Source organism: Eleutherodactylus coqui, chromosome 5 (genome assembly GCF_035609145.1).
Source record: "Eleutherodactylus coqui strain aEleCoq1 chromosome 5, aEleCoq1.hap1, whole genome shotgun sequence".
Lineage (NCBI taxonomy): Eukaryota > Metazoa > Chordata > Amphibia > Anura > Eleutherodactylidae > Eleutherodactylus > Eleutherodactylus coqui.
In genome coordinates, this window is record NC_089841.1 from 249,532,261 (window position 1) to 249,545,510 (window position 13,250).

The 13,250-nt window shown below is 44.3% G+C and overlaps 1 protein-coding gene across 4 annotated transcripts in view; it reads left to right on the forward strand.

Moving 5' to 3' along the window:
• The window catches only part of RNF38 (ring finger protein 38), a 230,578-nt gene that overhangs the window by 207,021 nt on the left and 10,307 nt on the right, over positions 1 to 13,250 (forward strand). For all 4 annotated transcript variants that reach the window (XM_066604470.1, XM_066604471.1, XM_066604474.1 and 1 more), the window contains 3 exons: positions 8,811 to 9,004; positions 11,290 to 11,503; positions 12,477 to 12,644. In XM_066604470.1, coding sequence (XP_066460567.1) covers positions 8,811 to 9,004; positions 11,290 to 11,503; positions 12,477 to 12,644 — 576 coding nt within the window. The remainder of the gene's footprint in view (positions 1 to 8,810; positions 9,005 to 11,289; positions 11,504 to 12,476; positions 12,645 to 13,250) is intronic.

The following is a 13,250-nucleotide window of genomic DNA, read 5'->3' on the forward strand; positions in this document are numbered from 1 at the left end:
GAGGGGGTTAGGTAGCAAGCCCAGCATTATGGTATTCCCCTGACTTCCCATGATGCCATGGACTGTCTCTGGTCCAATCAGCAGAGGGGCACTTTCTTAAATTCCCAGGGTGGTCAGACGTTTAGAGACGTTATGGCCAGACAGTTAGTAAGCCACTAAAGTGTGTGTGTGTGTGTGTGTGTGTGTGTGTGGCGCGCTGTTATAGCAGCAGAGGTGGTGACTGTAGACATAGTAATCACACTGTCTGCAGATCTGTCAGCATGCAACCCATCAGTGCAGGGGAGCGGCTTGTGAAGATGGCTCCTCCCTCTGTTGCTATGGAAACATCCCTATGTTAGCGTTTTAAACATTTTGCTCTTTTTTAAATTTTGAAAAGTGGGGGGGGGGGGCGGCGATATATTAAAACCAGATATATTCATAGAGCGTTTCTTTTTTTCGTTTTTGTGGAGCATTGTGGGGGGTTTGGGCTTGAACTGGGCTGAAACCTGTAGTGCAGTTTATTGCATCTTCTTCAGGGCCCCTTTGGAAAACTTGCCACAGTGCTTGCCGGTCCAGCAAGTCTCAGATGTTAGATACTAGATGGTAATTTACAGAGTTTTCTGTGCTTTCTGCGATCTGCTTAGTGTGATTAATAATTGGGTGATGTGTCCTCTAGTCCTGCTGTGGCCCCTGCAGATGGCCATACTTCACCTGTTCTCTGCGGCCCGTATACATCTCTAACAAGTCCTGATCTTCTCAGAGGTGCATGTAGGGTTCTCAGACTCGGACTACATTCACACAGGCAAGAACAACACCGCTCCGTGAAACTCTGCCCGATATCACATTTGCCAACGTGATTTTCACACGAGGCGTGTAAGACTGTTTGATCTCCAACCTCCAATAATGGGAGGCACGTAACTTAGTTGGGTTTCTTGTAGGCAGCGACGACTTGCCATCTTCAGTGCAGAAAACTGCATGGAGACCCAAAGCCGGATGAAGCTCTAGGGGTCCGTATACGAGACCTCTTTGGTTGGTTTGACATTAGTTTCTAGAGACCAAAGATGTTTCCATCGCACATATTGACCCCTATAGTTCCGTCCTGCTCTCCTTCTGTGTGCAGAGAAGACTGGAAGCCAAGATGGCGGCTGTACGGGATGGATGCGCAGTGTGACGGGGGCCCAGTGTTTACCACAATGAGGCTGTACTTCAGGGATCTCTAGTTAGTGAGCGGAGCGCTAACCCTGAATTCACTTAATTTTGCCAGTCTACAGCCCACCGTCCTCCACAATTCTGCATCTAAGGAGTGATCGTTCCTTCAGCTTATTACTTATGCATGATGATTGGATGTGTTGGATGGATTACAAGCGTGCCGGGTATTATGGGATCATATTCGGCTCACTTATATTTTCTAGTCCGACTTGTCTGGCATCCGCATTGCAAACCTTTTTAGATTACAACTCCGAATTGGACTAAGGGCGACTCCACACAGGTCAGTTATTGGGCAAAACACTGAAATGAGCGATTTATTTTATTTTTTTTAGTGATTGTACCGCAAAAGAGAGAGCCAATTAGTTGCTACGAACTTCATGTCAACTCGCTGAAAACAAAAGGTGAGCGACTGTTCATAGTGAATGGAGGCCAATGACCAGAAGAGCTCTCCGGCGCGCTCCACCGCCACTCGCTGAACAACTATCGCTCCAGCATGGAAGCACAGCAGCGATACGTCTTGGCATGACGGTTGGGACCTGTGCGCCTGACAGTCATCCTATGTAAAGTAACCCCGAGACCGAATGCCCACGGACCGATTATCGCAGCGGAAATTGTGGTCAGACACTTGCTGCGATTTCTACAGAAATGTCCGTCCATAAACATGCTGCGTAAAATGATTCTCCCCCATGACCACAAGCGTAAATCAGCTGCTCTCAGAACACTGGGCAACAAACAAACATTTAGTTATTTTTTTTGTGTGTCTGAGAAATCGGTGGTATTTTCACATTATGTAGATAACAAGCAAATAGTTAACTGTTATTGAGCCAAAACTTTGGTTGTCACATTGCTGACTTAGATTATATGTACAGTGCAGGTTCATGACCATAAAAGCAAAGGTTTTTTCAAAATAAAAGGTATTTTTCCATTATATTTCACAATAAGCTAACGGGAACAATAAACTTTTCTTAAACACAAAAATTGCGCTGCATAGTGTAATATCTGATTATAGTAACTGCATAAAAATGCAAGGTTCTTGACTTACTACCGGTATGATCAAAACACAGGGCCCATCTGCCACGTCCAGATGAAGCTTATTGGATGGATTTGATCAAAATAGAAGTTATAAATCTCCCTTTATTTTTTTTATTTTTAAGGCAATTCGTATAAAACAATTCAATCTTAGTCAGATATTGGGCTGCTCTGACACCGGCATTAGGACTCCATTTTTGGTCAGAGAGAAACTGAAAAACAGGGAAAAAATCATCTTTTCTTCTCCCCATGGATTTCCCCCCCTCCCCACACACACACACACACACACACACACACACACACACACACACACACACACACACACACACACACACACACACACACACACACACACACACCACCCTCCAAAGAAAAAACAGGCTTCCATTTGCTTCAGATTTCCATGGGGTTTTTTTTTTCTTCTGGACAGAAGCTTAACATTGCAGACTGTGCCATTTTCCTAGGTTTAAAAAAACAAAAAACAACCTCTAACGGAATCACACCAAAGCTTTTCAGTTTTTAAATTCCGAGTTTTTATTATATATGTGTATGTGTGTGTGTATATGTGTGTGTATATATATATATATATATATATATATATAAATTTTTTTTATATATATATATATATATATATATATATATATATATATATATATATATATATATATATATATATATATATATATAAATTTTTTTTATTTTATTGTTTTATTTTTTTTTTAAACCCCATAGAAATCAATTGGGGAAAATAATTTTTTTGGTTTTCTCCTCTCCAAAAATGGAACAGCGAAACAGAAACTGTGAACTGAGCCCCAACACAGGTGTGAAGCCGCCTTAGATGTGTATTGGTGCCGATGCATGTACTGCTGTTACTGTATGTGGTGCAGCCGTGGGTTATGGGCGCCTTCACATCTGTTAGCAGTGCTGACCTTTTTTGTTTACTAGAGACAGACTCCACATAACAGTGGTCAGCAAATTAGAGGGAAGGGAGACCCCTAGTGGCCAGCACAAGTACCTCATTCTAGGTAAATAACTAGCAAAAATGCTGATCATTTTATCGCGTTGCTTAGCTCATAAGCATAGATTTGTTGAATAGTTAATGACTATTTAAGGCCGCCTGCACACAGGCGGGTCAGACCTTGCATGCAGGATACCCGCAGCGGAGTTCGACCCAGTGTCCGGCCGGTGACCCTAGTGTATTTCTCCGCTGGTCTTCTCCTCTGCTGTGAGTGTGCTGGCTGGCGCACATGTACAGTACAGAAGGCACCACAGCGTTAAAATGGCGATGACGCGGCTCCCGCAACTATTCTGCAATGATGATTGCAGAATGGCCGCAGTACGAACGGCTTCCTTTGACTTCAATGGAAGCCGGCCATGCGTATCTCACACAACGTCACAGCATGCTGCGCTTTCTCATCCACGAGCGGAAAATTGCAATGGATTGATGCTTGTGGGCAGGAAATCGCGTACAGAGGGTCCCCTACTTGGTTCCGTTCCAGGAACCTGTCCGCAAGTACATTTGTTCGTATGTCCGAACAAATGGTTGCATGGAGGGGATCGCGGGTGGATCCCGCTCCATACAACGTCGGGTGGTGGCTGTTCTTACAGCCGGCACCAGATTCGACGCCGCGCTGCTTGTCAGACCTGTTAACACTTTAAATACCGCGGTCAGAATAGACAGCGGTATTTAACGAGTTAACAGTTCCGATGAGCGGCGCGGGGTGTCGGCTGTAAGAAACAGCTGGCACCCGATGTTCAGGGGGGCCCGTACAGTGTCCCGCGATAAGATCGCGGAACGCTGTGCACTTGCTAGGCAGCCACACCGTGTCCCGCGATCTGACCGGACAGGCTTGATAGAAGCCGGTCCCTGCACAGTATGATGTAATGCCATAGCATGTCAGTGCAGGACAGATTGTTTGCATCTTCGTAACGCGAACGTTCGCAAGTAGGGGGCTATCTGTATTCTCATAGCATGCTGTGGGCCGGATTCCAACTCTGGATTTTGCAATGCAAACCCACCCTTGTGCAGGAGGCCTAAATCAGTAAGTAAGCTTAATATTGCCAAAAATTGGGGTTAACTTACCGGCCTTTAGCTCTGCGATCACTGTTTTCTTTTACTCGTTTTAGAATATTATGCCTTAACGAATCCTTAAAGGGGTTGTCCAAGGCAATATATATATTTTTAAAGCCAGGTCCTCCAAGGCAAACAATAATACTTAATAAACCAGCCAATGTCGCCTCCTATCCCAACCGGCAGGCTTTTACAGATTTACAGGCTGCAGCAGCCTTGTGTATGACGCCGCAGGGTGCTGCCAAAAAAAACCTCAATGAAAGTGTGCAAAAATGCAGTATAACAAGAGAACTTCCTACTTACCTGTAACTTAACATCTGGCTGACTTGCTATGTAGTTTTTTTTTGTTTTTTTTATGTTAAATTTTTCATTTTTTCATTTTTCTGGTGTTTTTTTGCTAAAGTGTTGTCAATAATAATGAAATTTGCTACAAACTTTGGAGGAAGTTTATTTAAACATGTGTGCCCGAGTTCTGATAGAAGTGTGTGTGGCGGAATTTTTCTTTAATTTTTGTACTGTAGCTGAAAAATGGTTAAGACATAGCTGGATGGGGTGCAGCCTTGACAATAAGTCATCAATAGTTGATTGGCTGGGGTCTGCCACTCAGGAACCCAGCCAATCAACTGAGCAGGCACATGCTGTCAATGTTGCAAATGCATAGGGATTTGAGTGGAGGTCGGTGCGGTACTGGTGTGTCTTGCCTCCACCAGAACTATGGGTGGAGACATAATGAATGACAGTACCTGCCCGGTTTATGCACCCAGGCTCCTGATTGGCTAGGGTGGCTGTGTGTGGTGTGATGGAGCCGGCTTCAGGAGCTGGCTGGCCGAGGAGCAGCATGAGCGGGCATGAGGGAGGCTGATTTTGGACTTGTCCAAACTGTTGCCAAGACTCAGCGCGCGGTATCTGGGAGGGGACAAGGCAGAGCGGCGCAGGAGGAGGGCTGGAGATCACACAAATTTCTGCACTGTTGGAATGGCAGCGAGGAGACAGAGCATAATAGCCGGGAAGGGACAAGCGACAGCGGCGGGGCGAGTGACCACGGACTGGAGGGGAACCCAATGGGAAGCATAGGAGTCGGGATAGGACAAGCCAGGGATTATGGCACAGCTGCATCCCAACTCACAGCGTGTTTGGGACTGGAAGGCTGCCGGGGGAACATTCACACCAGTGGGCAAAAATGCAGATTAACTGAGATGCCAAGGCAACACTGAGCACAGAAGTCCCGGTATCAGCCAATCCACTATTGTGGCCCTCCCATATAAGTCTACCAGGTCAACCCATGTCTCCACCCATTCTTCTGGTGGAGACTAGATGTATCGGTCTGTGCTCCCACTCGTGTAGTGGTCAGCGCTTGTAATTGCAAGTGCAGATGCGATTGCTGCACCTGATATTTACAAGTGTCACCAATACACGGATCGGAGCAGCAGCTTTCACTGCAATCCCTGTGTATTTGCAGCACAGACAGCATGAGCTACCTCAGCTGATCGGCCGGGTTCCTGAAGGGTAGACCCCAACTGATCACCTATTGATGACCTACCCTGAGATAAGTCATCGATTAGTATTTGTGCCTGGAAAACCCCTTCAAGTGTCAATTGTTAGGGTCTTGCTACGTTTCTTAAACGCAGCTCTCCATCTATGCAACACCTCTACTGTCATATGTCTTACCAATGGGAGACTCGTGTGTCTTAGGACTCTCTCCCGTTTTGCCATCCTATATGACCCAACCCCAAATGGTATTTAGTGTGTTGTTGGTGAGTGAGGCAGATGTCCCCTAATGCAGTCCCCTCCCTTTTTGCGCACGCTCTCGAACCTTCTCCCGTTTGGCCGGGTTGTGGGACGTTTCTTTAAAAAATTTAAAATTTCTCTTGTTGATGCAGCATTAAAATTAGACAACTTTTTACCCTCCTTTTTGTTTCAAAGGTAGCCGGATTTAAATTGGTTTGATGCATTTTCTTTCAGGGGGAAAAGAAAGGGGAAATGCAAACGGGTTTTTTTTGGGCTTTCAAAGGGCTTGAATTGGTGTTTGCATAAGGCAATTTGTATTTAAAAGGCGTTGGTGTAGTGTTCTGGCTTTGACATGCAAATGGTGTTGGAAATTCAATTTGAGCAACTTTGATGAGATTGCTGTGCTTGGTGTAATTTCTCCAGTATTTCCCGAGTAGTTATGTCAGATGTGATGCTTCCATCGCACTAAGTGTTTTATATCTCATGCACAATGTTCAGTTTGTTTATGGGGAAATAACACAAAGCTACTAAAATTACATCTTGTACAGAAGGGAATGTTTTGTTCTTATCCTGGGTGAAGTTATTGGCCGCAAAGCAGGCAAGAAAGAAGCGTCGATTGGACAGATTTAGTAACTCTGCTAGATTTGTGTAGTCTGTGACGATGGCGTCTGACGGGAACATATTTATGTATCGCTCCATGTATAAAACATTTGGGACTGCAAATAAATCTAAAGCTCTAAAAGGCATCGACTCGTTAGACTTCACGTCGCAGGGGCTTCCTGACAGTCACTGAATAGGCGACCGGCATGCATGAGTCGCTGACCGCGTGGTATATGTGTGCGGGCTTTGGTTAAAGGGACTAGATTACCTGGATTTTTTACAAAACCAGATGATGGAACATTTTTCCATTCCTCTAATCTGTTTATTTTCTGATTTGTAGAATTTTTTTTTTTTTTTTTTGTTGCCTATACATGACTATGGGGCGGCCATCTTTCCTGAGCTTCATTTAACAGCAGCTTCATGGGCCATTCACACGCTCGGGCAGCGTGTTTAGACTGCGCGGTTCTCGGTCTCCAATCGCTTAGTGTTTTACATTCCTTTGAATGATCCGTCTTTAACCCTTTCCAATCCAATTTGTATCCTGGTTTTCCTAGGGGGCTTACTCTTTTTCTGTCTTTATACAACAGCGCTATATGCTGGCTAAAGCCAGTACTGCATGAGGTGACACGTTGGATAGGCTCCGACAGCAGAGAGGCTGGCAATATACAGTAAGAGAACCCCGACGGACGTCTTCCAAGATCGGAGCTGTACAGCCTTAAATCATAATGTCTTCAGAGGTCAGACAGTGGATTGGAAAGGGTTAAACTACACGATAAGCGAATGAGTCGGCGATGGTTTTTATGCCGGTTGAAACTGAACCACAAACCATTCCCGTTCGTCATTCATTCGTTGGCTTGAATTTAAACTGAACGATTAGTGTTGAGTTTTGCGCATTTTAACGTTTTTCTGAAGGATAATCACAGCATTACCAAGTAACGGTGTAATCCTGCCTGTGATGTCCGGGAGATGACTGCTGAAAGGTTTTCTCTATGGAAGATGTTTGATACCCGGCAGGTTACTTTGCAGCCGTCTTTCTAACCACATAAGCTCTATGCAAATGTGATTTTATATGATGTGCCGAACAGTTAATGTTTCCATAAGTGTGCTGTATGAGTAATGTGGATAACGATGTAATCATGTGGCCAGTTAATTATGTTCAGGTGTTTGATTAATGGTGCTTTTAACGGAGTGTTGGTTTCTTACAATGGCTACGAGTAAGGGGCTTTTTCATGGGCCATTAAATCATTCAGATGACCACATCCAGCGGGAATCTAAGGCTAGGTTCACACGGGGCCGAATTTTGCTGCAGCAAATCCGGCTGCTAATCCCAGGGTTAGGCAGCCATGTGGACGAGAATTTGCAAAATTCTCATCCACGCGGTGCGGCCAATCCGTCCCGGCAAAGCCGGGCGTATCTGCGTTGCAGCGGCGGATTTAAAATATGCAGCTTTTTTTTCCCTGCTGCGGGTTTTTAAACTGCGCTTTTCCTGTAGAATTCCCACATTTTATATATATATTTTTTGTGCAGCCAATCCTCGAATTCCGCTGGAAATCCGCCCGTGTGAACCCTGCCTTAATGTTACACAATTAACAGTGCGTATCAGCTGTAGGTACCCTTGACGGCGCGGGAAATACAAATGTTTGAAACCTGTACTGCGCATGAGCGCCTTCGAGCCTCCGTGGTCAACCGCAGTACAGGTACTTGTAGAACGCAGGGTCATCAGCTGGAGTCCACTGCAGGCCTCCCGCATGCCGAGTCTGACTGGTTCGTGTGAGCCCGGCCCTCTGCAGAGCGGGCTCACATACTTGACGGTTTTCAGTTTCCGGTGCTTGATAATGGCTGCAGGGATCGCAATGCCTTTATTCATAATTCTTCCCGTCCTGTAGACACCAAGTTAGACAATTTTTGTCTTTTTTTTTTTTTCCCCCCCTAAACCCTTATTATATGAGGAAGCTACATCCTTATCCTTTATATACTGAGTGTTGGCTTGAGGGCTAGCTGCTGCAAAGTTAGCAATGCGAAGGTGAAAATGGTTTATACTGCCCAGCTTCTGGGTGATCCGTAGCCTCATGGTAGCTGTTGGGTGACCGTATCCATATTATGCTATGTCTGTAATAATGCTAAATTGGAACACAGTTAAAACAAAAATTCAGTTGCCGGCTTTTTCACTTTTTCAAACTTTTATGCGTTTCAGAACGAAGACAGTCCCAGTCCAAAAAGACAGAGGTTATCAAATTCAGTCTTTGATTACGCAGCACCATCGCCTGCACCATCACCGCCAATGCGACCATGGGAGATGTCATCAAATAGGCGGCCTCCTTCCGCCCGACCCAATCAGCACCATTTCTCAGGGGAAAGATGCAACACTCCTGCGCGCAACAGACGAAGGTAATCGCTGGCTTCTCTTTGGCATCATGAACGCACCAGTTGGGGCCGCAATCTACAGTACATTTCAGGGCTAGGTTAAGTCTGTAGACATGGATGAGGTGTCACCCAGTTTACTGTCGGGGGCTCTGGGTGTAAAATGCTTCTGAACGGTGACCAAATTAATTTTCAGAAACAGAATTCATTGTGGTTCTCTGGACTAATTGTAGGTAGGAACTTTCAAATGTTGATCCAGGGATTATTCTGACTGTCATCATGGCACCTAGGCTATTAGAAGTGGGGGCTTTTGCCCCACTGTCCGCAATTGGGCAGTGCCAGTAGATTGCCATGACAACCCAGGGCCTAGTAAAGGCCTTCATGCCAACCATGTATAGAAAGCCTATTGAGTTTTGCCTGAAAGGTGTAAATAGAGAAGTATTGCAGTGTATTATACAAGCAATCAAGATATCTCATTTTCCAATCCCAGGGTGGTGACCTCATCAGCTCTTTCGCACTCAGGCAGCCTGTTTAGAAGCTTTTACGCCTTTTGTCCCCAATGCTGCCTTTAGACGAAACTATTATCAGTCACAAAACTGTTCAAACTAATGGCGCAGTTCTCCTTCACTTCGGTCAGTGCTTCCCATTCATATGTGAAGCCTCAAGCGTTCAGTGTTTAAACTGCCCGACCAGCGAACCAGCCGCACGCCTTTTTATACTGGCTGAAACGGAAATTATTCCCGCTCATCGTTCAGTCGTCGGCTCGCATTTAAACAGCGATTTATCGTTCGCTTTCATTCGTTTGAAGAATTTTGTTAACGGTAATTTTTCTGTGTAAACGCAGCATTAGGGACAAAAGGCGCAAAAGGTTTTAATTTAAAAGAAAAGTCGCTTTAACCCATTAGTGACTGCATAATGTATTGGGAAGGTATCGGCTGTTTTGAAACACGCAATGTCTGTGATTGGAACTAGCCCAGATTGTGGTGGTGGTATAACTACTGAGATGCCGGGGCCAATCGCTGCCTTAGATTACTCCTGTCTTTTAAGTTTCTGAATACATTGTGGTACCATTAAAATCTACAAAACCTCCTACAAAAAATAAGCCGTCACATGTTGGTGCTCCGTGGGGTGGGGAGTACCGAACTTAGAGCCGTCATCTCTGTGTGTACAGAGCAGAGGGAGGGGCAGCGGATCAGCAGGCAGAGATGATGTGTGAGTCTCTCCTCGGCCCAGGAGGGTTTTTTTTTTTTCATGTAAACACCCCCTTTATGAATCAGAGAATATATTGGGGGGGGGTCTTTTACTTCAACTCCTTTTCTGGGATCAACACTTGCTTGTCTAATCACTGCTCTGTTTAACCCCATAGATGCTGCAGTCTTTGCTGATGGCGACATCTAAATGTTTACAGAAAAATAAATAAGTGTTTTTTTTGGTTATTTTTCTACATAATGCATTAAATATTGAAACTACAGCTACATTGATGAAAAATAAAGTTATGAGTGTTAGAACACAAAAGGGAATACGATTTACTGGTTCTTGAGGATAAAATGAGTTTTGTCACTGAGGGGTTAACAATTGACTTACGGTGACTTGATTTGTGCGTTTATATTTACATCAGGCATAAATTCAAATTGCCTAATTAGTGCTTGTCGTTTAACACAATTTCTGTGTTTTTGTTGGTCCACCCGCTTTTTGATGATTGACCACAAGTTCACCAATCGGATTGAGATCTGCGCAGTTTCCAGACCATGGAGCAAAAATGTCAATGTTTTGTTCATGGAGCCACTTTATCCTTGCTGTCACTTTTGCCCTGTGACACGGTACTGCCATCATGCTGGATAAAGCATTGTTCATCACCAAATTGCTCCTGGATCATCAAGAGAAGTTGGTCTTAAAGGATGTGTACGTCTTATTCATGGCAGTGTTCTTAGGCAAAATTGTAAGTGAGCCCGCTCCTCGGATGAAACGCAACCCCACACGAGTGTTCTCAGGAGGCTTTACTGTTGGCATGACACAGGACTCATGGGAGCGCTCACCTTCTCTTCTCCGGGCAATCATTCTCACGATGTCCCAAGCAGTCTGAAGGGGGCTTATTTTTTCTGATGAGGCGCCCTTCAGACTGGGACATAGTGATACAAATGACTATATGTAACAGACGTTGTAGTCCCACATGCCCAGTTCCCCACTCCTGCCTAGGTACAGGTGAGAAGGAAAAAATAGTAGAGACGTTTGTTACTTTGAAGTTGCTTTTAGTTTTTTTTTTTCCGTTTTTTAATTTATTTAGTCTTTAAAGTAATTTCTGTTTTTATTAGCCCTCCAGTCAGGCGGCAAAGAGGAAGAAGGGATAGACTTTCTCGTCACAATTCCATAAGCCAAGATGAAAACTATCATCACCTTTCCTATGGTCAGCCGCCGGCGGTAGAAGAACCGAGGGCTTTCCACCCACCGAATGTATCCCCACGTCTGCTTCATCCAGCTGCACATCCACAACAGCAGAACACCGTGATGGTTGACATTCATGAACAGGTACGCTCTTTAATGTATTATACGGGTTACCAACCATGCCAGTTCTCCCCACTGTAATGTTTTCAGTCGACTCCAGAAACTGCTCATAACTTGGTGTTTGTTTAAATCTTAAAATGGGGAAATGAGTTTCCCCAAAGCTTCTTATCGCTAATCGCTTCTGAGTGCCTCTACACTGAGAAAATGGGTTATTTTTTTTTCTATTTTAATTGTTTAGTCCTTAATCTATTAACACGTATAAAAGGCCAATAAAAAATGCTTTCCTGGATTGGCAGACTCTACCACTTTGTTCAAATGGTCATTTACTTTTTGTGGACCTGGTGTCCGTGTAGAGGCGTCTCACAGGTAAAGGTACCTTTACACGGGACAACAGGCGGGCGTGTAAATGCCTGCAAGTCGTTCAGAGGATGGAAGCGGAGTGGCTGGAGATCTTTTGGTCTCCTGCCTCAATTCACTGCAAACAGGCAGTCATTCATAAATGAAGGACTACCTGTCTACACGGGGGGTGGGTTTGCTTTGTAGGTGGGCTAAAAACCAAGCGACTGACTAATGAGGAATTTCTTGCTCCATGGCCTCTCGGGGGCCGTAAATACATGGGATGATGGTCGCCTGAATTTGCTGTTTCCAGTGATTATTTGGGCAGTAAGCGCCCTGTGTAACGTTCCCTTAGCACCGCAAGTTTTGATATAATAGTCCCTACCTGCAGTTGCCAACAGTCTTTACAGCGTTGTAATGCTATTTTGCTACAGAAACTGCATTTTCTAGTTCTGCTTTCCTGGCAGAGGGCACTGCTGTCCACCTCCTTATAGACTTTAAGATTAAGCATTACCAGTCCAAAAGCCATCAGAGAGATCAAAGCAGTAATCAGGAGGCAACTTCTCTACTGTTCTTCTAACTTTCTCCCAGTGTATTCTAGCAGTGCATTCCTTATTTGTGTAACTTATTGCTTGTTTTGTGGAAACCCTTTTTCTTCCAGATTCACCAGGGCACAGTGCCAGTTTCATATACGGTCACAACGGTAGCACCACATGGAATCCCACTTTGTACTGGACAGCACATCCCTGCTTGCAGTGCACAACAGGTTCCGGGCTGTTCTGTGGTCTTCAGCGGACAGCACTTACCAGTCTGCAGCGTGCCTCCTCCAGTAAGTCAGACACTCCGACATTAATGTTATGACATTACATCATGCTGCAGGAGCCATCAAAGCATCGCTGGTTTTTGTCCTGTCTGGGGACTAAGAGAAAAAATAAAAGTAAAAATAGGATTGATTAAAGTTTTACTAATTAATATTTTTTTTAAAGAATTAAAAAAAAAAAACTTTTTGCCATATTGAAAATAGAATCTAAATAACAAAAACCAAAACACATATTTGGTATCGCTGCGTCCGCAAAAGCTTGATCTATCAAATTAAGGCATTATTTACCCCGCACGATGACAGTCGTCAGAAAAAGAAAATCGAACGCCAGGAATGTGTATTTCAGTCACCCTGTCTCTAAGAAAAAAATGCATTGAGGAATAGAACACTGAAGCTGGAGACTTGGAAAGATCTAAATGTCTGTGAATGCCGTCGTCCTTGTTGTACCCTCTATATAAATGGATTCCTGCTTTGTTCCAGTTATTAGGGTGTATTTTCAAGTATTGTGGTTTCTAATTCTGACTACGTAGCACTAGAACATGGTTGTTATGTAAGTTTTCAAATTTATTTTTTTTTGCAATTCACATTGAATACTCTAACTTATATAGTTTTTTT